The sequence below is a fragment of the Cynocephalus volans genome, chromosome 3 (genome assembly GCF_027409185.1).
Source record: "Cynocephalus volans isolate mCynVol1 chromosome 3, mCynVol1.pri, whole genome shotgun sequence".
Taxonomy (NCBI): Eukaryota; Metazoa; Chordata; class Mammalia; order Dermoptera; family Cynocephalidae; genus Cynocephalus; species Cynocephalus volans.
Window position 1 is genome coordinate 183,016,170 of NC_084462.1, and position 24,559 is coordinate 183,040,728.

Below are 24,559 nucleotides of genomic sequence, written 5' to 3' on the forward strand. Positions count from 1 at the left end.
CAGATATATTTAAATATTTGAGTAGCATCTAGTCAAAGTTAAAGAGCCATTAAATTGGATCCTCAATAACCATATCAATTCTGTTTGGTTCAAATCACACTTTTGTTTGCTTTAATAATTTAACATTTATAGAATATATTCTATCATAAAATATTTCTCTCTCAACAATTCGAACTGGTGAAATCTGGTTATACATTATTCCTGAGAATATAACATAGACACCTTAGCTTCCCTTCACCTTATTTACTTAGCCACTCCATATTTAAAAGCATATGCACTTTGAGAAAAACTTTCTAAAATCTTGTAGAAATGCAAAATTCATGAAGCTATCCATAATGCCAAATGTGTCATGGCCTGACTACAGGGTGTGGGGGTGATACAGCTGACATTTACTCTATCCACTGAAACTTAAAGAATACTCTAGAGTTTAAAAAAGGGTAGTATCATTTCTAACACACTGTTCATCAATGTTAGGAATCACTCACTGCCTGAAACAATGGTTGCTTTACTGATGCTGCCCATGTGAATATTAAGGAAGCAGAACAAACACTGAATTTCAAACCATAAGCTATGACCTACTAGTGGGCTGTAAAATCAATTAGTGCCTCAGGACCAGTTTTGCTTTTTTAATGAAATAGAACAGAATAATATAAAACAGTATTAAGAAAATGAAAACGCAAGCCACAGACTAGGAAAAAATATTTGCAAAATACATATTTGATAAAAGACTTATATCCTAAATATACAAAGAACTCTTAAAACTCAATAATAAGAAAATAAACAACCCAGTTTTTTTAAATGGGCAAATGATCTGAACAGACACCTCACCAAAAATGACATAGAGATGGCAAATAGCATATGAAAAAATATTTGATATCTTAAGTCATTGGGCATGTGCAAATTAAAACAACGAGATACCAGTATGCACCTACTAGAATGGCCAAAATCCAAAACAATGACAACACCAAATGCTGAGGATGTGGAGCAAAAGGAACTTGCTGGTGGAAATGAAAAATGGCACAACCACCCCGAAAGACAGTTTGGCTGTTTCCTACAAAACTAAACATACTTTTACCATATGATCCAGCAACCATGCTCCTTGGTATTTACCCAAAGGAGATGAAAACTTACGTCCACACAAAAACCTGCATATGAATGTTTATCACAGCTTTGTTCATAACTGCCAAAACTAGGAAGCAACCAAGATGTCCTTCAGCAAGGTAAATGGATAAACAAACTCTGTTATATCCAGTCAATGAAATATTCAGCAATGAAAAGAAATGAGCTATCAAGCCACAAAAAGTCATGGAGGAACCTTAAATGCATATTGCTAAGTGAAAGAAACCAGTCTGAAAAGGTTACATATTGTATAATTCCAACTATGTCAGATTCTGCTGGAAAAGCAAAACAGTGGAGACAGTAAAAGGATCAGTGGCTGCCATGGGCTAGAAGGGGAGAGCCGAACAGGTGGAGCACAGATTTTTAGGGCAGTGAAACTATTCTGTATACTATTAATGGTGGATACATGTCAATATACATTTGTCAAAACCACAGAACTGAACAACACAAAGAGTAAACCCTATGGACTTTAGTCAACAAAAATGTATCAGTAACAAATGTACCACACTAACACAAGATGTTAATAAGGGAAACTGGGGGCAGGGAGGGTGAGGAAGTGTAGTGGTAAAAAGGTATCTGAGACTGTACTTCCTACTCAATTTTTCTGTACATCTAAAACTGCTCACAGGCCAGCTCGTGGCTCACTTGGGAGAATGTGGTGCTGATAACACCAAGGCCACGGGTTTGGATCCCTATATAGGGATGGCTAGTTAGCTCACTTGGGAGAGCGTGGTGCTGACAACACCAAGTCAAGGGTTAAGATCCCCTTACCGGTCATCTTTTTAAATAAATAAATAAATAAAAATAAAAAATTGCTCTAAAAATAAAGTCTATTAATTCAAAATTCAAAAAAAAATTAAACAGTACACTGCACATGGTAAGAATGTTTTCTCCTGGGCCGGCCCGTGGCTCACTCGGGAGAGTGTGGTGCTGAGAACACCAAGGCCCCGGGTTCGGATCCCATATACGGATGGCCGGTTCGCTCACTGGCTGAGCGTGGTGCTCACAACACCAAGTCAAGGGTTAAGATCCCCTTACCGGTCATCTTTAAAAAAAAAAAAAAAAAAAAAAAAAAAGAATGTTTTCTCCTGACATCCTGACTACATATATAGATACATGTGTGAAGGTATATGTGTATGAGAACTCGGTCACCATGTAAAAATTGTTTCTTAGTGTAAATCAGAGTCCAAAAAGTTTGAAAGACACTACTCTGAGGGCCTCATGAAAACCCACCAGGACTTCCATAAAATTAAATGAAAAGTCACCGCACTGGGAAAAAAGCCACTCCATCACCATTTACCAGTGCTTATTATCCGGCATTGTGATATGTACATTACACATTCTCAATTCTCATACCAACTTTGTGACATAGGTACTGCTCTTCACTTTACAGATTAGAGAAAAGAGCCTTGGAGAGATTAAACAACTTGCCCAAGGTCACGGAGCTAATAAATAAATACCAGAGGCCAGGATTTAACCCTGCTCTGCCTGACTCCAAAGCTTATGCTCTGAACCACTACTCTAAACTGCTTCAAAATTAAAAAAGACAGCAAAAGTTGTAATAATTATCTCCTTAATTATAATATACTCCCACATTATTTAATAACTTCCCAATTAACCAAGTTTTATCTAGTGTTTATATTTAAAACTATCAAATGCAAGATGAGAATTTTTTTCTTCTAACCATTATACAGGGGAACCAGAACAAAGAATCATGGCATTTTTTTCCAATTAAACAACTATAAACATTATTTGACTAAAATTATATAAATGTTCTAATCAAATTTCATTGACCTTTCAAAAATTTAAATTAGGTGTATCAACTATTCTCAGAATAAGACTTCCTCTTGCTACATATTGCTTTCTAAAATTCAAGAAAATATATTCCTATACATATTTTTAAAAAATATATCTATCTACTCCTAGTTAATCCTCCAAGAAAATGTTTTATTTTTGGTACCTGGCCATCCAAGATAATTAAAAATATATGTTTACGGGCCGGCACCGTGACTCACTTGGGAGAGTGCGGCGCTGGTAGCACCGAGGCTGTGGGTTCAGATCTTATATAGGGATGGCTGGTGCGCTCACTGGCTGAGCGTGGTGCAGACAACACTGTGCCAAGGGTTACGATTCCCTTACCGGTCAAACAACAACAACAAAAATGTTTACACAAAAACTTGTACACAAATGTTTTTGGTTTTGGCAGGTGGCCAGTACAGAGATTGAATCCCCAACTTTGGTGTTATCAAGCACCACGCTCTAACCAATTGAGCTAATTGGCCAGCCTATACACAAATGTTTATAGCAGCATTATTCATAACAGCCAAAAAGTGGAAACAACCTAAAGTGATGAATGGCTAAACAAAATGTGGTATACCCATAAAATGGCGTATTACTTGACCATAAAAAGAAATGAAGTAAGCCAGCCTGTTAGCTCACTTCGTTAGAGTGTGGTGCTGATAATGCCAAAGTCCAGGGTTCAATCCCTGTACTGGCCAGCCACCAAAAACAAAAACAAAAACAATAGTGCTGCAACATGGATGTACCTAGGAAACATTATGCCAAGTGAAAGAAGCCTGATACAAAAGGTCACATATTGTATGATTCCATTTATATGAAATGTACAGAACAGGCAAATCCATAGAGACAGAAAGTAGAAGAGTCATTGCTAGGGGCTAAGGACGAGGAGAAATAAGGAGTGACTGCTAATGGATACAGGGTTTCTTTTTGGGGTGACAAAAATATTTTAAAGTTAGTGGTGATGGTTGCACGATTCTGTGAATATACTAAAAACCATTAAATTTTACACTTTGAAAGGGTGAATTTCATGGTATGTGAATTACATATCAATAAAGCCATTATTTTAAAAAATATATATATCTAGCTATACCAATTATTCAACCTATACAATCGGCAAAATAGTTTTCTCAATGGAAACAATTTTAAGTAAAACATTGTATTATTTCCTTCTATGTATTTTTCCTTTTCTCAGATAATAAACATTACAGTTGTATAAATCTTATTTTTTCATGTCTGCCAATGCCAAAAATTCAGTACTAATCCTTTTGCCAGCAGGCAACAGGGCTTGAAACGACAAAGATAATTAGCTAAATAATGTCCTTGAAGAACACTTTTATGTAATCGTGTGTAGATGCATTATAGTAAGTAGTACTCATCTGACAATACAAAATCAGAATACAATTTACAAAGGAAAAGTAAATCCAATAGCACCCTTATCTTTTCACAAATGACTGTCCATTTTCTCTTTTGTATTTGGTCTGGCTCTTGAAACCCATAATGCTGCTTTGAATCTGCTCATAATGCCCTGTGTTACTGCTCTTGAAATGCTTCTCATCTTTAGAAAACTAAGCAAAACTGAAGTGTGGAAAACAAAAGTGCCAGTGCCTGGAGATTATCCATGTCATTTACAAAGGGAAAATACTTAAATAGATGTCCCCTAGGCCTTGTGGAATCTAAAGTCAGGCACTAATGACATGAACCATGATAAGAAGTACTAATGAAACAAGACAGACCACCCTTGTTACAGCAGAGTGATATGGTAGATAGTTTCACCTAATTAGTTGAGTTGAGCAGAAGAAAAAGTTCAGTGTTAGTTTTAGTTAGCACTGTTCAATAACAACTATAACCAGGATCTAAAATATCACTATCAAAATGAAGACTAATCATAAATTTAGTAATCTTGGTATAAAGCCTGTTATAAAAACAAACAAACAAACAAAAAACCCATCAAAGCTTGGTTACAGACTTTAAAAAGTGAAACCTAAAAATTTTAAAATAAGTTTGCACAATAAATGCCCTGTTCATATTTTACGCTTATAAAAATTATTTGTTTGTTTGGAGTAGGGTACATACAGAGTTACAAATTTTTCTTTTCTTCAAATTCTGCTAGTATTGACTTATTTCAGATGCCTAAAATCAGAATGAAATTTACAACAAGATACTTAACATCACAGGACTTTTACCATTTATTAATAATAAAAGTAGCTATTATTTTAGTGCTTATTATGTTCGAGGAGGACAGACCCTTTTTTTTTTTTACCCCATATTATATCATTTAACTCTCCCAACAGGCCTACAGAGCTTGGTGCTTAGATGATCTGTCCCTGCAGACAGATTGGATTGTCCAAGGTCATATGACTGAGAGGTGCCAGACACAAGAATCTAACTCAAGAGTGTCTGACTCCAAAGTTTAAGTTTCTCTTCAAGAAGTTCGGGAACAAAGCAATACTAAAATCCATAAACACTTAAAAAAAATCCAACTATTGAAGTTCTTCATCTTGATGAAACTATAAGAAATAATCTTTTCCCAAAAGTTATCAGATAGAAACTTAAACTCAAACGATTTTTTTATAATGAAAGAACTCACTTCATATGTATAAAGTACAGCAAATTAGTAGATACTCACTATAACATCCAAAGATGAATGTACTCAACAGCCCAGACTGCCTCCAGGCAAAACATTTCCTATTAAAGAAAGGAAGTGGGTGGTTGGCTAGTTAGCTCACTTGATTACAGTGTGGTGCTGACAATACTAAGGTCAAGGGTTTGGATCTCTGTACCAGCCAGCCATCTCCCCCAGCCCCCTAAAAAAGAAAGTAAATGAAAAATGAAAATACAGAGTGCCTTCTCACTCTGTGAATTCACCTCTCTTGGGCCGAGCCTGTGGCGCACTCGGGAGGGTGCTGCGCTGGGAGCGCGGCAACGCTCCCAGCGGCCGCGGGTTCGGATCCTATATAGGAATGGCCGGTACACTCACTGGCTGAGTGCCGGTCACTAAAAAGAATTCACCTCTCTTATGAAACCGTTCTGGGTCCTGATGTTTGGGTCTGCTCAGGTAACAGAAGAGCCCTTATAAAAACCTGTGTACAATTTGCAGAATTTCAACACCATTTTTTTTTTAACAGAGGAGTACGTACTCCATTACTTATTAAAACATTAGGCTGCATATTATTATAACAGCATAATTCCTACTCTTCCAAACAACAACCTGTATTATGAAGAATGACTGATTTTCTGAATGTTAACATTTTCAGGTAGTTATGTGTTTTCACATAGCAGGAAGAGTGAACATTTTCACAGCACCTACTGGACAATCATACACCAATTGATTTAGTCCTCTTGGCAACCTCAGAGACATCAGCTGGGATGGCCTTCAGATGACAATTCTCCACCCTGCTCTCTGGGACTCATGCGAGGGTGAGTCCCCAGGGGCCATGCTAATTTCACATAGCCCATCCCTCCTGCCATTGCTGACTCAACTAAGGAAGACATGACGAAAATGTTTTTCACTCCACAAATGATTATCAAGTACCTACTAGGTACTAGGCACTGGAGATTTAGCACTGACAAAGCAGACAGGGTTCCTGCTCTTGTGGAGATTTTATTATAGTTGTGGAAAGAGACAAAGTGAATAGGTAAAAAACATATAGTATGCATGGTGACATATACTATGGAGAAAAATAAAGCAGGCAAAGGAGACTGGGAATGAGGCAACCTTAATTTTCAATATGGTGGTTAGAAAAAGCCTCACTGAAGGAGGTGAAAGAGTGAGCCACGATGACAGCTTGAAGAAAACATTCCTCCAAAAGGAACAAGTGCAAGGGCCCTGAGGCAGAGTGAATGCCTAACAAGACCAAGAAGCAACGAGCAGACCAGCTTGGCTGGAGCAGAGAAATCAAGGGGAGAAGAGCAGGAGATGAGGGATAAGCTCCTGATCAGGCTTTTTCTCACAGGGAGATTGGAAGCTCTTGCAGGGCTTTGGGCTAGGAAGTATCATATTTTGCCGTAAGGATTTACAGGGTCACTACGGCTGCTTTGTTGAGAACAGACTGAGGGGGAACAAGCACAGAAACAGAAAGACCCCTCAGGAGGCTAATATAACAATCAGTAGAGAGCGAGAAGCCTAGAGACAGTGCCAAATAGAAGCTGGTATGCTGTGAAGGTAGTTCTGACAAGACTTGCTGATGGAGTGGATGTGGACTGTAAGAGAAAGAGGCCGTGCCCCAGAGAGAGGCGTAGCACACTTGCTGCCAGAGTCTTCAGAGCTACCCCCATTCCTGCCCCATCTGAAAATCTGGTTGTTTAGCTCTCCCTCCAGTGTCCTTCAATAAATCCCTTTTTTTCTAAGAAGTTAGAAAACAAAAGTTGGTTTCTGCCACTTGCAAATAAAATTAACTTTATTATAATTATTATTACTTTTACAAAGAGAAACCTGAGGTATAAAAAAGGTTCAGTATTCACCACAGTCACTCACAACAGTGTTCAGATATGAACACAAATCTGACTGGCTCCATTAAAAGACACTGCCTCTGAGGTCTTGACTAGTCCTCTACCTACCAATAGGTACAGAAAGCTTAAAACAAAAACGTGGGGGGGTGGAGGCAGGGAGCAATGAGTAAAGGTCAGCAAGAATCCTGCTTCAGTCCCAGCAACTTCCAGAGGCAGGCATAAGAAACAGGGACTGTCCTATTTTGGAGCAGGCCCCTACTTTCCCACCACCCCTCCAGGTCAAGAGCCTCTGTCCCAGCTCTACCACATCAAAAGCTCTGGCTGTTTCCACGTAAAAAGAGAGAAAATGGGACTGAGGTTGGCAGACCCCCTTTCCTTTTGTCTTTCTACACTGTCACAAAATAGTTTTCTCTCCCTGCTGGTCTCAAAAATAGCTAACGTGTTATTACTGGCTCAGCACTCAGAACATTCTCACAAAGATCCATATTTTAACACAAAAATAATGGAGCCAGGGACTGGACCCCCGCCTCCTACAACCAGGCACACTGCCAGCACCTGGGGGCCCGCCTGGGGACCTGAGGCTTGGAGCCAGGGACCAGACCCCCCTCCCACACAACCAGGCACACCACCAGCACCGAAGAGCATGCCAAAAACATCACCCCCATGTGGGTGGCCCACCTCAGCCACCACAATAACCATGGCTGCCGCAAAAGCAGTTAGACACCACAACCACCACGCAGATTGTCCACCAGCCACTGGAGTGCATTGACACAAGGAGAGTCACCAGCAGAGACCAAAGAAAAGAAGAGAATGTTTCTCTCCACAAAGCCCATTCCAGGGTGACAGAAGAAGCACATGCTCTATGATATTATTGGAGGACCTGAACACACTCCTCAGCATTGGGCAGATCATCTAGGAAACTAATCAACAGAGTAACCATTACTCTTTCAGAACGAGGGAAGAAATCTAGAGTAATTAGAGGGGGGAGGGGGGAGGCAGAGGGGGATGGGGAGAGATTGGACAAGGGGCATAAAGTATGATTTGTAACAATATATATGCTAGCAATATTGATTTGATTAACATATCTCAATGTTGAACCCCCAATATATGTGTAATCAATTATGACTCAATAAAAATTTTTTAAAAAGTTTTTCCCTAAAGTAACATTCATACTAGTACTATTAAAACAAAAGCATACATTTTAAGCTGTTAATTTGAGACTACAGTATGTAGGTGCTTCGTTTGTTTGTTTTTTAATAATCACTAAAGTTGTTTGGGAAAAACGAAAAGATAAAAAATGTTCTTTGGTAATTTACATTAATGAGCAAGTAAGTGACCACCTGCTTCTTAATCCTTTTGAAAGTATTCAACTCAATTAAAAGTTACTAAGAATTTTGGGCCGGCCCGTGGCTCACTTGGGAGAGTGTGGTGCTGATAACACCAAGGCCACGGGTTCGGGTCCCTATACAGGGATGGCTGGTTAGCTCAATGGGTGAGCATGGTGCTGACAACACCAAGTCAAGGGTTAAGATCCCCTTACCAGTCATCTTTTTTAAAAAAAAAAAAAAAAAAAAGATCAGTCATAAAATCTTAGAGCCAGATTAGAACCTAATCTAACCAAAACTCTTCCCCATTTTATAGAGGAGGAAGCAGAAGCCGAAGAAGGAAATAATGTGTCAAGGTTAATAAACCTTAATAGTACCAAAACTATGACTGAAATCTAGGTCTCTTGATTTTCAGCTGGGCATGCTGCCTCCCTGTCAGCAGTTATGTAGTTATACTGGTTACTTAATATTAAATGAGAAGGTCTGTAACATGTCTAGCACAAAGCTTGGCATACAATATTCTCTCAAAGCTAATTTCTTCTCTTTTTTATCTCAGTAGCTGACAATAATTTTGGGCACCGAAAAAGTTGGCAACTCCCCCCAGTACTTTTTAAATTATAGAAAGGAACTGAAATTAAGTCACGAAAGAGAGCCATGAAACAAAATTGACACAGAAATGTATAATCAAGTGCAAATTATAAATAAAGTGTAGCTGATCATAAAATAGACCTAAATATGCTTCAAAATATTATAAAAGAGCTCCACAAGTAACAATAGAATCGTGGAAAATCTAAGCTAAGCGGCATCATTTTGTTAAAAATAAATAAGTCGTAGGAATTTAAATGGGAAATAATTGAGGTGATCATATAATTAAGAACCACACACACCACTTTTAAGTGAAAAAAAGGTGCTAACAGGACAGGTTGCAAGGACAACAGGCAAAACCAAGACCTTCCCTTGCACATCTAGATGTATGAGTACCCAATATAAATCATGCCTATGAAAAACTACATTGTTTCATTCACAACAAAACACTCCCAGGCCGAGCCCGTGGCGCACTCGGGAGAGTGCGGCGCTGGGAGTGCAGCGACGCTCCTGCCGCGGGTTCGGATTCTATATAGGAATGGCCAGTGCACTCACTGGCTGAGTACCGGTCATGAAAAAGACAAAAAAAAAAAAAAAAAACTCCCAAGAGATGAATATCACAAAGCAGTGAATATTTATAAAATCAGATTCTAAAGAGAAAACACCAAAAACCCACAGAATAAATTTCTTTTTTCAGGAAGATTAATTCCAACTACCTACCTTCTCTAGCAAATGAAAGGTAAACCTCATAAGACAACTTATCAATTCCACCTTCAAAAATTCTTTCCTAATTCTTCTTTCATCAGACAGGAACAAGGAAAAGAACTATTTATGGCATGCAAGTGAATGAGGTAGGTCATATCATCCCCATTCTACAGATGGAGAAGCAGGTTAAGGAGAGGTTTGATACCTTGCTCAAGATCAGAATTTACACTCAGGGATGACTCCAAAAGTTTACTATATCACATTGCCCACAACAGTCCCCAGGTCTATTTTTTACATTTTTTTCTTAACCACTAGACCACCAGGAACCCAGGTCTCTTTTAAGAAAGGCACAACTTGGACCGGCCCATGGCTCACTTGTGAGAGCGTGGTGCTGACAACACCAAGTCAAGGGTTAAGATCCCCTTACCGGTCATCTTTTAAAAAAAAAAGATAGGCACAAGCTGGCAAGCCACCTCCCTTCAAGGTGAGGTGGACAGTATTATTCTCAAAGGAGAATGAAGGGAGGGGACAGAGAGGAAGATAAGTGCAGTGTTCCACCCAACCTAGCTCTGGTCTACATCTTGGCAGCTTCACACGAACCTGCCAAAGCTCATGGTCTCTGGTCCCCAGATGTGGGCCTCACCTGACAACCAAGATCCTACACCCAGGGAATTAACTGACCTTGGAAATTCAGAACCCAATTTCAACCCCGTCATGGCTGTGGTCTAGCAGTCTTCCTCCTCCTCAGCTACCGCCTCCAACAGCAATAGTAATAGCACCCATTTACTGACCCTTGCTGTATGCTAGATCTAGTGCTGAGCATTCTCCATGTATAATTTTTCAATCCCGCCAGAAATCCTGGAAAGTAGGTTTTTCTTTAAAAAAAAAAAAAAAAAAAAAGTATCTTTATTATTTATATAATTTTGTAAAGAGTCAAACAACAGAGGATATAAAAAATAGATAGTCCCCTAATGCCCCACACTTTAAACTGCTGGTATGTATCCTTTCAGATCTTTTTCTATACCTCAGATCTTTTTCTATACCACAAATGCTTTTCTTTTTTTTTTTTTTTTTTTACAACGAGACCACATTACAATGTTGGTTTTTCAGCTAACAATATTTTGGGGGCATTTTCCTGTAAGAGTGCACACAAATTCTACATCATTCTTTCCTTTCCCTCTTTTTTGGCGGCTGGCGGGTACAGGGATTGAACCCTGGACCTTGGTGTTATCAGCATCACGCTCTGACCAACGGAGCTAACCAACCAGCCACTTACTTCATTCTTTTTTTAGGCTGTATATTATTTCTCTAAATGACCACATCATAACTTATTTATTTAGAGATACGCATTATTATTTTCATTTTGCAGATGAGGAAATAAGTTCTAAAAGGTTATGTAACTTGTCTAAGGTCACACAGCAGAGACAGGCCTGGAACCAGGACTACCTGATTCCAAAGAATGTATTCTCAAACACTCCCACCCCACAATGTACCTGTTTTGCATGTTCTTGTCAACTAGACTATGAACCTCTTGAAGACAGTGAATTAGTGTCGTTAAATCCTTAGAGCCTACCATTGTGTGGGCACTTAATAAAAGTTAATAAATATTTGCTGTAGGTCACTTTTTTTTTGTACTATAATTACTTCCCTACTGGGCCATTCCTATCTTTCACAATGCCCTAGCATATAGTCAAAGGGCAAACATATTTGTTGAAAGTATAGATCCAACACCCAGCACAGACCTGTCTCCCACTCAGCCCGGGGCCCCTGGGCCATCCTGGAACTCAGGATGCAAGTACAAGTCAAACGCAGAACCCACTACTTCCACAGGAGCTCCCCTATCAGAGGGCTTCTGCATGCAGGGCCTTCTATTCCGCTCTTAGGCCTCACAGGAAGTTAGCACTACAAAGGATCCTCGCAATGATTTGTCTAGATCCTTCCTCACTCTGGAGTAACACGGATCATACACTCTGGATTTATGGCAAACTAATAAAGCTTCAAACCACATGAAATACACTGAAAACTCTAGGCTTTGAAACACCAGCAGACCCCACCCTCTATACAAACTTAAAAAAAAATATATATATATATATATATATATATATATATAAAGCTCTTAAGTTTAGGTTATGCTAGGTACTAACAGCGGGGAGAGGGGTAGAATACGAAGGTAGTGAGGTTTTGCAAAGATCTAAATGTCTACTTGAGCCTCCAAAAACCTGAGAACCCCCAGTTTACGGTCTTCTCCTGCCTCACTCTATGGTGGTACTGAATTCTGGTTTCAGTAATTTCTAGCACAAGCCTTCTCCTCTGAGTATTAGCCAAAACCTCATAAACTACTAGAAATAGGTTCTTACACTGTGTCATTAACCATAAAGCTTCAGACTGAGACTTCAATAACAACTATTATCACATAACAAAAAAAGCTGGCAAAGCACAAAAGTTCATTTTTCCATTAAATTTAGTTATGGAACTTAGCTAATTTGAGTATACTACTAAAAGCATAAGCAGGTACTATTGCTATTATAAAAATATCCCATTTTCCTCTCCTAGTTACCTGTATAAGCCTTAGTTTCTAATTATTAGCAATTCTCAAAAAGGACAAGAAACCAATTGGACTACAGGTATTTCTCTATTAACAGTGATATTTGAGGGTTTGTTCAATTCTACAGGCAAATAATCACATAAAGAGATTAAAATTAGACTCTGAGGTTTGTTTAGTTGTTCTTTTGATGGCAAGACACAGCAGTATAATAGGCACAAGAAGTCAAAACCCATAGTGTAAAGCAAAGTGTTACCTTGTATATAACATAAATTAGATGCATTTATAGGATCATTCATTCATTCATTTAAGAAAATTTTACTGAGTCCAATCTGGCTGTGGGCCAGGCTCAGGACACAGAGTCAACAGGCTGGCCCAACCTCCACCCTCACTGCACTTGGAGCAGAGACAGAAGAGAAACCAGAAAACTACAGTGTAGAACTGAAGAGTGCCAGGAGCTCCCACAGAAGGGCCGCCTGATCCAGACTCCAGGGTCAGGAAAGACTTCCCAAAGGAAGCAACACGCAGGCTGAGCCGGAAAGGAGTTAGTTGTGGGCGGGAATGGGAGGGTGGGCAGATTATACTCTAAACAGAGAGAATAGACTGGACAGGAGGGCTGGGCTGCTAATCAATGACATATGAAAACAGCTATGATTAAATAACCCCCCACTAGGCGCTGCTTTCTTCTGTGCCCCAAACTTGATGTTTAAATAACCATACCATGATGTGGCTATGTTTCCAGTCATGCTTCACTCTGTAAGGTGATAAAGGACTTTCTCTTAATTGTATTCCAGATGCTAAACAGTAATCTTTTTACATTTTGATTTTACTTTTGCTTCTTTTTCTTCTCTATTTACAAAGAATAGTAGAAGGTGAAATTATCAAAATAATCCAGTCTGTTAGAATACTGATTGCAAAAAAAGTTGGATCTAGGAAGTCTCCCCAGACATATTAATAAAATATTTCAGAGAGAAAGAGTAGTTTAATTATAACAGTACTAGTAATTGAATGCTGATAAAAGTCATCCTTTCAAAAATTTCCTAATTTTAATTATAATCCTAAATCCTTTAATCATTACTTGAACTCTTTCTGTGGTTATTAAGCAGACAAATGTTGCAGCAAACAAGAAACTAAGTTACCCAAAGACATCAATTAGAAAGCATGTAAAAATGACAATTTAACAATTTTTTCTTCACTTGTGAGAACTTGTTAAATGCCTATCTGGAATTAAGTAGTCTCTAGTGCTTACTCTATACCAGGAATTGTTAGAGGTTATTTGTATCAGCTCATTTAATCCTCACTAAACCCAATGAGATAGGCACTACTATGACCTCCATTTTACAAATGAGGAAACAAAACCGAGAAATTAAGTAACACACCCAAGATCACAGAGCTAGAAAATGACAAAGTTGGGATTCAAACTCAGCCTGCCCCCAAATCTGTGCTCTTTCACTACTACACTGTATTGCCTCTCAATAGTTTTTCAAATATAAAAGCAAACATTAACTGAAAACTACTATAATAAAACCCCAGCCACTATAATCCTTGAGGAATTCATTCTTACAAATGATAGAATTCTCTGAATAGCTAGGGGTTTAACCCATTCATTTGAGTCAAAATCTGAAACTGCACTATCCATATGAGGGGCATTAACCACAGTAGTGAGCTACTGATGGCTGCTGAGAACCTGAAATGTGGTGAACTAGAACTGAGATGTACCATATGCACAAAGTATGTTCTGGAATTTGAGATACTTAGTATGAAAAAAAGAATGTAAAATATCTCACTAATAATGTTTTAATATCAACTACATGTTTAAATAATATTTTGGATATAATGGGTTAAATAAACAATATTATTAAAATTAATTCCACCTGTATCTTTTTCCTTTTTCATATGACACCTGGAAATTTTTAAATTGCACTGTGGCTCCAGTTATGTTTCTACTGCACATAGCTCATCTAAAATGTACCCAGAAGCTGTCTTCATTACTGATATTATTTGCTCTTTTCTTGATGACTCACTCTTTGTGAGGAACTTTAACTACCACCCTGTGTGTAATCTCTAATTGTGATGTCTTCGGTGTTGACTGAGGTCAGGCTGCCCACCCACAGACCTCAGACCACAGCCTCAGGTAGTGCTTGAAGCTGTGATTCTGTATGATTTTCAGTCTGAGACCACGCTCTCCAGCCATTCTGTCTTCCCATAGCTACTACCCTCTAGAAACCTCAGATGCAGCTTCTAATGACTTAGAAGCCAGGTAAATTAGAATTGTGTGATACGTAAAAATAAAGGTTATATGAGGGCTTAAGGAAGTCTCCTACAAGTTGAATTCAGCTTCAATGCCCAGGTTCTTTACAACCATTTGGACTGCTCAGAGACCCTTTTCTGTCTCAACTATGGTAAGGGACTCCTCTCTTTGATTCTAGATATTTAGTATCAAAATTTAACTTAAATTAGAGCACTGTACAATCTGCTTAAAAATACTTCAACAGTAGTTTCAGTTTGAGAAAATGAAGTTCTGGAGATGGATGGTGGTTATGGTTGCTGAATAATGTGAATGTACTTAATGCCACTGAACTGTACGCTGCAAAATGGTAAATTTTATGTTATGTATATTTTACCACAATGAAAAAAAGTCTTTCAAGAGCTTCACATCTTCCTTAGGCTAAAGTTCAAACTTTTATACAGGTCATCCTGGCCCTCAGAACCTGACCTCTGCCTACTTTTCTAGCCTAATCTTTCTTTCTAGCCTCACCTCCCCTGGCCTCAGGCTCCAGGCAACTTCCCTCAACATACTGTGCTGACTCAGACCTCAGGGATCAGCACGTTAACCCCTCTACCCAAAAGCCCTCCCCCATCACCTCCATTCCTTCTTCCTCACCCTTCTCAACCCCACTCAAATGTCACTTCCTCTGTGAAACTCCCCCTGCCATGCTGAAGTTGGGAAGACCCTCCTTGCCACTGTGCTCTGCCATACACAGCGTACTCTGTGTACTCTGCCACTTTTATCTTTTGGAAAGGCATTTTTTGTTTACATGATTGTTCCCCACACTGTGAGCCCCTTGAGAGCAGAGACAGATCCAGCATATAATAAATGCTTGTTGAGTTCATTCAGTAAACAAGTACATACCGAATGCCTACCAGAGGCATGCAATGTCCTAAGCACTGGGGATACGGCACTGGGAAAAGAAAACAAAACTCTACTTTCATGGAGCTTCCACAAATCAGTGCTGGGTGACATAGGAATTATAAAGAGAAATAAAGCACGGTGAGGGGAAGGACATTTCATACAAGGTGGCCTGAAAGGTGCCATCTAGGTAGAGACTAGGAAATAGAGAGTGAGCTTGTTCAGCTCACAGAGAGAACACTGGGTGAAATAAATCTTATTCAGGTTCTGAGCTAGCGGGCAGGGAAGGTTAACTTTAATTTCTAAAAAAAGCAAACCATTCACTCTGTCCTATCTTGACAGATTTTGTAATTACCACTCAGCTTCTCTCAGCATGGAGAACATAAGCATTCTGCCTCGGTGCAATAAAGTGCACCTATGATCCTTTTCCAACTGAATCCTGTCTGCCATGAAGCCTTGTGGTTGCTGGAGAAAACTTAAGAAGAGCAAAAGTTTACTGAGTGCTTATGATGTATATTAACAGACAATGCTCTAAGCATGTGACAATCCTTACAACAACCTTATGAAATTTACTGTCATTAAACCCACTTTAAAGAAGAGGAAAACAGGCACAAAAAGGTTACATAATTTGTCCAAGGTCACAGAGCCAGTAAGTAGCAAAGCCAGAATCTGAAAGCAGACAGTACTGGCTCCAGAGTCTGTGCTGATAACCACTTTGCTACACAATTTCACATTTGTATTTCATATCACAAAATACTCTTTGTTCCTATTATTGTTGTTCTTTCCTATTAATCCTAAAATTGTCAAATTTTACTACATCTTTCTTCACATTTTGACCAAACCTCACTTCTCATTTCTAGCTCTACCACAAAAATCTGTCTATACTTTGGTCATTCATGATGTTACTATTATTTACTGATATTATTTTCAAGGATGTCATTAGATACAAGCATAAATATGCAATAGAGTAAAAAATCAGAACACAAACTATTATGTAGACACAAATTACACCTCTATAAAAAGTGAACCTATAAACTCTGCCAGGTGTTGGAAGCGCAAAGATGAAGGGGCCCAGTCCAGCCACTGCCCTGGGAAGCGTGGTCTAGTGGGCTCAGGGTGAGGCTGATCAGGCAAACTGGCAAGTACAAGGGATGATGTACGTGGTCTGCTGCAGATGCCCAGGGTGCAATCCATAACACCCAAAACACAACATAATAGAAACCACTGAACATGAGGCAAACAATTTTTTTTTACTTGATATATTAATTTTACCTTAAGATTTAAGAGTAACTTCTAGATATAGCAGACATCTCAAGTTCAGCACAGACAAAATAAAACTTATTATCCGCACAACCCTCTAAACCTATTTCTTCCCAAGTATTCTCTATCTTGGATAAAGGAAAGACAAGCCCGCCACTGAAGCAATAACCTGTTATCCTCAACTCCAGCCACTGTGTTTCCTTTCTCTCCCTCACACACACACGCATGCACTCACACACCCACATACACACACACTCTATCATATCTATTTTGACGTCTACCAACTGGATCTTTCTCTCCTCCTTCAGGTCAAGTCAGGCCTGCAGCAGGTAGTCTCCTACCTGCTCTTCAATCTCCCTTGCTCCACTGGCTCCAGAATTGTCTTTTTATCATACAAATCTGACTGTATCACTCCACTCTTTAAAAATATTTGGTGGTTTCTGATCACCCACAGGATCAATTCCAAGCCCTGTTACAGCTTGTACACGCACACACACACCTCTTCACAATGGGGTCCAACACGGTTTTCCACATCATAATTCTTTTCACTCAACAAATACTTATTGAGCACCAACTATGTGCCAGTCACTGGGACAGGTGGTGGTGGTATAATGGGAAATAAAAAGAGATAGTTCCTACTCTCATGAAATCTACAGTTTACGACAAGAAACAGAAGTTAATCAAACAGTCACACAGGCAAATGTTTAAGAATGCAACTACAACAAGTACTGCAAAGATACACCAGGTAAAATATTCTGAAATCAGATAATGGCATAAATACCACTAAATTGTAAGCTATATATGCACCCCACCAAAGACAGCAGGCTGAGCACCTCTAATGGTGGACGTAGCCAAGGCAGAGATGGTAAAAGCTTTGCAGAGGAAATGATACTTATTACCAATAACTAAAATTTACTGAGCATTTACAACATGCCTGGCCCCTTTCACTGTAATAGTCCATCTCCTACCAACCCTATAAGTTTACTATTATTATCCTCAACTTGTAGATAAGGAACTGAGGGGTCAAGTAACTTTACTTAAGGTCAGAGAGCCAGTAAATGGTGATGCCAGGATCTACACTTAAGCATACTGATGCCAGGGTCCCACTCTTATCTGCTACAGTAAAGTCGCCTAGGCAATGCCTGTTACTCAGAACTACTTACAATGCAATAAATAGACTTGCAATTCATTTCTTATAATAGAAATCTCCCTTCACCCCCTTTGTCTTTACAATTGCCTATTAGGCCCTATAAGATTGATCCTACACCATCCCCCTGCTCCACCATCACCTGACTTTACCGCCTCCACTTTCCACCTCCCTCACTCTGCTCCAGCCTCACAGGCCTCCTTTTGTTTCTCCGGCATGCTGGACATGCTTCTACCACAGGGCCTTTGCACTGGCTTGAGCTATGATGATTATAATCACGATACATGGTATAAATCATGATTCTGCCAAAACTTCACTTAACATTTTCTCCAAACACATCAACAATGCCACTAACCAGATTCTGTACTGAACTGCACACTAATATTTCAAGTGCCATTTATTAATTTTAATGAAAACTACCTCACTTTTCCAGTATTTTATTGTTCTGTATGTGCACAAGATTTTTATTTCACAAAATCCAGTAACAGCAGCTTTTGCTTACCAATTAGTATGAACAACAGTCATCCAGCTGTCTTTGCAGTGAAATAAAGCAAAGCAATCAAGCCAAGAAAGTGTCACAACAGAACTTGATTACCACCATTCCTCTGTTTAGCTCTAGAACCACAGTTTGTGAGATAACTATGGCAACAGCACTTCAAGGTACCAAATTCCCAATGTGCTTTTGCTGAGAAACTATTCTCCATCTGTGCAAACACACACAAAAATGCATGTTGACAACCAGTTATATAACTTCAATCCAATAACCGGGTGATATTTTAAGTTCCTATCATGCTAAAAGTCCTAAATAACTGTTAAGCATATATACTGCATAGACTGTTTAAAGTAGGATGCTGAGACAGGAGAGAAGACACATTTAACACATTCACATTTAAAACAAAGTTGTCCCCAAACTCAAGGTGGAGAAAATTATCACTTTTTATCAAAAAGATTCACCTTGGAATTCTTTTAAGTATTAAGCTTCATTTGAAACAAGCCTAAAGGGAAAGCATTTTAGCCAAATTCAATTTACTAGCACCTCTAGCAAAATACCTTGACTACAGCAAACTCTCTTAAGTGACTAGCCTGAAGGTTAGAAGCAAAGGCTTTTGAGTCAGAGTTTGTCTTTAAACTTTGTTTTATCACTTACTACCTGGGAGACCTTGGCCAAGTTCCCCTACTTCTGAAGCCTCAGTTCTCCATAAAACCGGACATCACTGAAAGCCTATGACATACTGCCTTAGCACAGACTGACAAATCTCATTTGCTGAGTGACTATTACTAAATTGAATTGTAGGAAGTTAAATAGCTGCAAGACTTCATGGCTGTACTGTAGCCTGTAGAAGAGTTACCCATTTATACTATTTTTAAATTCAATAAAACTGTAATAATAAAAGGTTTTATACATGTCTTTGTATCATTGAGGCTTTGCTTTTCCTTTTGGAAATTTTTGGGTTATCCAAGGCCAGAAACAGATTTTTTTTTTTTAAGATACCGGAAAGGGGATCTTAACCCCCCCTTTTTTTTTCTTTAAAAGATGACCGGTAAGGGGATCTTAACCCCTTGACTTGGTGTTGTCAGCACCATGCTCACCCAGTGAGCCAACTGGCCATCCCTATATGGGATCCGAACCCATGGCCTCGGTGTTATCAGCACCACACTCTCCCAAGTGAGCCACAGGCAGGCTCAAGGGGATCTTAACCCTTGACTTGGTGTTATCAGCACCACACTCTCCCAAGTGAGCCACAGGCTGGCCCCCAGAAACAGATTATCTTAAATCATAATAGTATATATGCAATTTTTGTTTTAAAGAAATTAGAGTTTTTCAGTTGGTTAGAGCATAGTGTTATAACACCAAGGTCAAGGGCTCATATTCCCCTACCAGCCAGCCTCCCCCATCCCCTGCCCTCCAAAAAAAGATACTAGAGTTTAAAAAAAAATCTTGTCCAGTCTTCTGTGTTTTGTTTACTGGATTAGGCTTTAAATTCAAGTTTATCAAGTGACTTAATTATTAATTAACAATAATAGCAAATATTTACTGAGCTCTTACTATATGCCCTATCATACAAAGATACCTGGGCAGTGAAAAATTTTATTAAAATCCTGCCAAAACAAGTTCAGGTTGCCTCAACCTTTGATGTAGTCAATATGAGAGACTTTCATGAAAGTACCTGCTATAAATCAAATACTGGATCAACCATAAATACTTAGAAATCAGCAGGTCCAACTCATTTTACCGATGAGAAACCGAGGCCCAAAAAGATTATGTCCAAAGGTCACACAGTTACTAACAAGTGGGGACTAGAACCTAAGTCTCCCTATTTCTAGTTCTGTGCTTTGTCAATGACATGACAGCTGATGGTTTAAAAAGAGAAAAGACCTATTCTAGTACCTCAAAATGTTTCTACATAGTTGGTAAGAAAATGGATACCCGAAATAAGTGAATGTTTGTTTAGTGAAAGCTAATATTAAGCACAAATTAATGTAATCCATACCCTACGATGAATATGCTGAAGGGCTCCTAGGACAGAAATGAGTGGAATCAGCCAGTCACACTGCATAGTGTCTAGTGGAAGGTGTCCCACTTCTAACATTACCAAAACGCTACCATCAGAGTGCCCTCCTTATAAATAAAACACACTTCAGAGCTAAAAAAAATTTCCTTGACTCAAGTCAACATTCTTTTGGAAAAGAAAAAAGTATCCTTAGCCCCATTCCACAGATAGATCTCATCTATGCACTAAGTTTTACCTATGTTTTACAAAACGTCCACTCTCTTTCAAAAAGAATGATGCTGAATCAATGCAGTTTTCATCCTTTCCATGCTTATTTCCATTTTTATCAAAATTCTTATTTCTATCAAAGTTGGCTAGGCATAGCCTAAATGTTTTCAGGCCCAGATCTTAGGAACTAATCAAAGGGTATTTTTCTTTAAATGGTCCCTTTTTTTCCTTGGGAAAACATTTTTAAAATGTCACTCACTGACAAAAAGATGAGTGACTACAGATATCTGAATGCAATGCTATTTTCATAAGTGAAAATTCCAAAATATAACTTTGTTCAAAAGTAGAAAGTCTTGGGACTTTGTATAACAAGCAAATAGAAAAGTTCTACAAAGACTTTATTGTGTCAGTTGAGAACTTGCCAGATACTCTCATTTATTCCCCACAGCTCAGAGAATGGGTATTGGTACTGAACCACCTGATCAATTAAATTACTACAGACACTACACTCTAATGCCAATTTTTAAGTAAAACAATATATTCTCCAAACCTATGTTGTCCAATATGGTAGCTGCTAACCACATGTAGCTACTAAGCACTTGAAATGTGCTAGTCTGAAGTGTACTGTCAACATAAAATTTCACTGGGATTTCAAAGACTTATTACAAAAAAGAAAAGAATGTAAAATATCACACTAGTGATTTTTTCAAATTGATTACATGTTAAAAGGATAATATTTTGGATTTGAGTTAATAAAAACATATTATTAAAATTAATACTTTTTCTTACTCTTTTTCATATAGTTACTAGAAAACTTAAAATTGCACTTGTGGCCTGCAACATTTCTATTGGACAGCGGTGCTCTATACAAACTATGCAAAATGATCCAATCTTCCTTTGATGACTCATCATGATGATGAACATCAAATACACAATAAAATGAGAAAAATCTTATTTATATTTTGGATACATAGTTTAAGATATTATCAAGTAAGAATGGCATGTTCTTAAAACTTCTATTAAATTTACAACCAACTCCAACTGCATTAATAAGGAAGGACTCAAACCAACAAGTAATATTTTTACTTTACTTATTTTTTGGTGGCTGGAGGGTACAGAGATGGAACCCTGACCTTGGTGTGATCAGCACCACGTTCTAACCAACTGAACTAACTGGCTAGCACCCCCACAAGTAGTATTTCCAAGGACCAAGAAGGAAATGCAAATACAAAAGTAAGAACCACAAAAGAGGGACTACCATCTGTTTAAAAGGCACTTCAAAACAAAAGCAGTGTGTTTGAAATAGTTAATAGACCTGTTTTTTTTAAAACAGTATTTGATTATTTTGAGTAATTTAAAGAAATTTCTCACTTGACTATTTTGAGTAATTTAAACAAACTTCTTAAAAAGGGGACCTGTTAAGGTAGGGAGTAAAAACTCTAATCGGGTGGAATGGAGGTAAAATACCTGAATGTACCATACGGAAAATGTAAGCCAAGTTTCTTAGAAGAGTATTTATAATTAAACATTATACAATGATGAAACCAGCCAAATTTTTTTATAGATATGCTTCGATATTGCTATAGTATAAATGCATCGATCAACTACTACAGGATTTAATTAAAACTGCTTTCAAAATTCCAAAACACCATAATGCCTTTTCAAAATTTAGCCAGTGAGAAGTAGGGAGGGAACAGTTTCCAAATCTTGCAGAGATTAAAATTAGAAATTGAAAATTCAAAGCCATATTAACAATAATAAATATTTGCATGGCATTCTGCTTTGGACACATCATCTTATTTGATCCTCAGGACAGTCCCCAGATATTGGTATGCGTTTATCCCTACTTTAGGAGGTAATGCCAGGCTCAGAGACCTTGACTTATTCAAGGTCACATTGCTAAAAAGTAGCAGAAACAGTGTTGGACTCCAGATCTTCTGATGCTCATCCAATTCTTTCCATTACAAGACAATGTTTCATTTAAAACCAAATGTTTACGGGCCGCCCGTGGCTCACTCGGGAGAGTGCGGTGCTGATAACACCAAGGCCCCGGGTTCGGATCCCATATAGGGATGGCCGGTTCGCTCACTGGCTGAGCGTGGTGCTGACAACACCAAGTCAAGGGTTAAGATCCCCTTACCGGTCATCTTTTAAAAAATAAAAAATAAAAAAATAAAAATAAAACCAAATGTTTACAAACCCAACAAGCCTGATGCCAAAGGATCTAAGGAGCAACTAGGTCAAATCTTAAGACTCTGCAAGCACGAGGTCTTTGGAATCAATTCCAAAAGGGAGAAGGGATTATTAAGACACGGAAGATGACTTAAAAGATTGGGGCGGGGGGTGTCTAATCTAAATGTCCTTGGATACAGCATGGCAGAATAACAGTATTCAAGCAGAAAACGCAGGGAAACCGCACTTCCCCTCTGAAATGTGATTTACAGTGTAGTAATTGTAGGCTAAAAAAAATGATCGTGTTGTTACCTTACTATAAATGTTTGAGAATTTTACTTTACATATAGGCACACAGAGAAATCAATACATCTAGCCGAGTATAACCAGTCCCACGTTTTTTCATAAGTCATAACGTTTACCTTACAAGAAGCCAAATTTTAAAAAATTAGAATTCAGCATCCACTGCTATTTAGACTATGGGTAAAGGAAAAGCGTCGGGTAGGAGGATGGCAAATGTGATGACCAGCGTCTTTCTGGTCGAGAGAATTCTTGAGGGCAGGACAAAGGCACCACCGCCACTAACGAACCTCGTTCAACCTTCGGAACACAGCGACAGCCACCAGTCACAGCAAAAGGTATCGACATCGAAGACAGGGCGAAAGGGGATTCCTAAGATGGCTCTCCAAACCAATGCACTAAGTAAATTCCCAGTACCACAGAATTCCAAAATCAGAGGACCACAGGGAAACGAGCGTTCCGAGCGTGGGAGCGCCACACGGGGGTGCCCACGCCGCCGACTCCGAATGTGACCCCGGGGAATCTCAGGCAGGGTCGCAGAGGCGCCGCGAGACCCGTGCCCCGGCCGCACCACAGGAAAGGAGGGCCGGCTCCACACGCCTCTGCGGCTCCCCCGGCCCCGCAGCCGCCGCAGCCGCCGCAGCCGCCGCAGCCGGGGAGGCTCGGCAGGAAGGGCCGCCGAGGCCGCCCGGGCCCCGCGCTGACAGCCCGCGCCGCCCCCACCTGCCCGCGGGGCGCCGCGGCCGGGCGCGCCCGCCAGGCCACTTCCTTCCCCGCCCGCTCGGCCCCGTAGGGCGGGGAGCGGCGGGAGGAAGGAGGCTTGGCCGGCGGCCCGCGGAGGAAGCCGCCGCCGCCCGCACCCACCGGCATCATCGCGGCGCGGGTCCGCGGCGCCCTCGGCCGCCTGACAGGACGCTCAGCGCCGTGCCCGCCGCTCCGGCCGCCCTCACAGGCCGCGCGCCCGCCGCGCCGCTCTCCGGCCCGGCCGCGCCGAGGCGGCGGCTGCGGCGGGCTGTGGAGCCCTGGCCGGCCCTGTCGTGGCCGCCTGCGCGCTGCGTCGCTGTGCAGGGCACCTGGCCGCCGCCTCCACCGCAGCCGTCCGCCTCCGGCCGGCCCGCCCGCCGGGCTCTAGCCTCAGCCCGCAGGCCCCGCCCCGGCGCGGCGCCCCACTCTGGGCCTGTCGCCCCCGCGGATTGGCCCGGCGGCAGGGGGCGGGGCTAGGGCCGGGACTTCCCCGGCCCCGCCCCCCGTCCTCGCTCTCGGCGGCCGCCAGGTGCGAGCGCGCCTTGCGCGTCCCCGCTGCCG

At 40.1% G+C, this 24,559-nt stretch overlaps 1 protein-coding gene across 5 annotated transcripts in view; it reads right to left on the reverse strand.

Annotated features, from left to right (window-relative positions):
• Positions 1-24,199, reverse strand: part of PPP1R13B (protein phosphatase 1 regulatory subunit 13B) — a 78,466-nt gene extending 54,267 nt beyond the window's left edge. For 4 of the 5 annotated variants that reach the window (XM_063091452.1, XM_063091451.1, XM_063091450.1 and 1 more), the window contains exon 1: positions 24,119-24,195. In XM_063091452.1, the coding sequence (XP_062947522.1) occupies positions 24,119-24,127 (9 nt within the window). In that variant the 5' untranslated portion in view covers positions 24,128-24,195. Of the gene's footprint in view, positions 1-24,118 lie in introns of all 5 variants that reach the window. The other variant, XM_063091453.1, reaches the window with a different exon arrangement.
• Between the last annotated feature and the right edge of the window lie 360 nt (positions 24,200-24,559).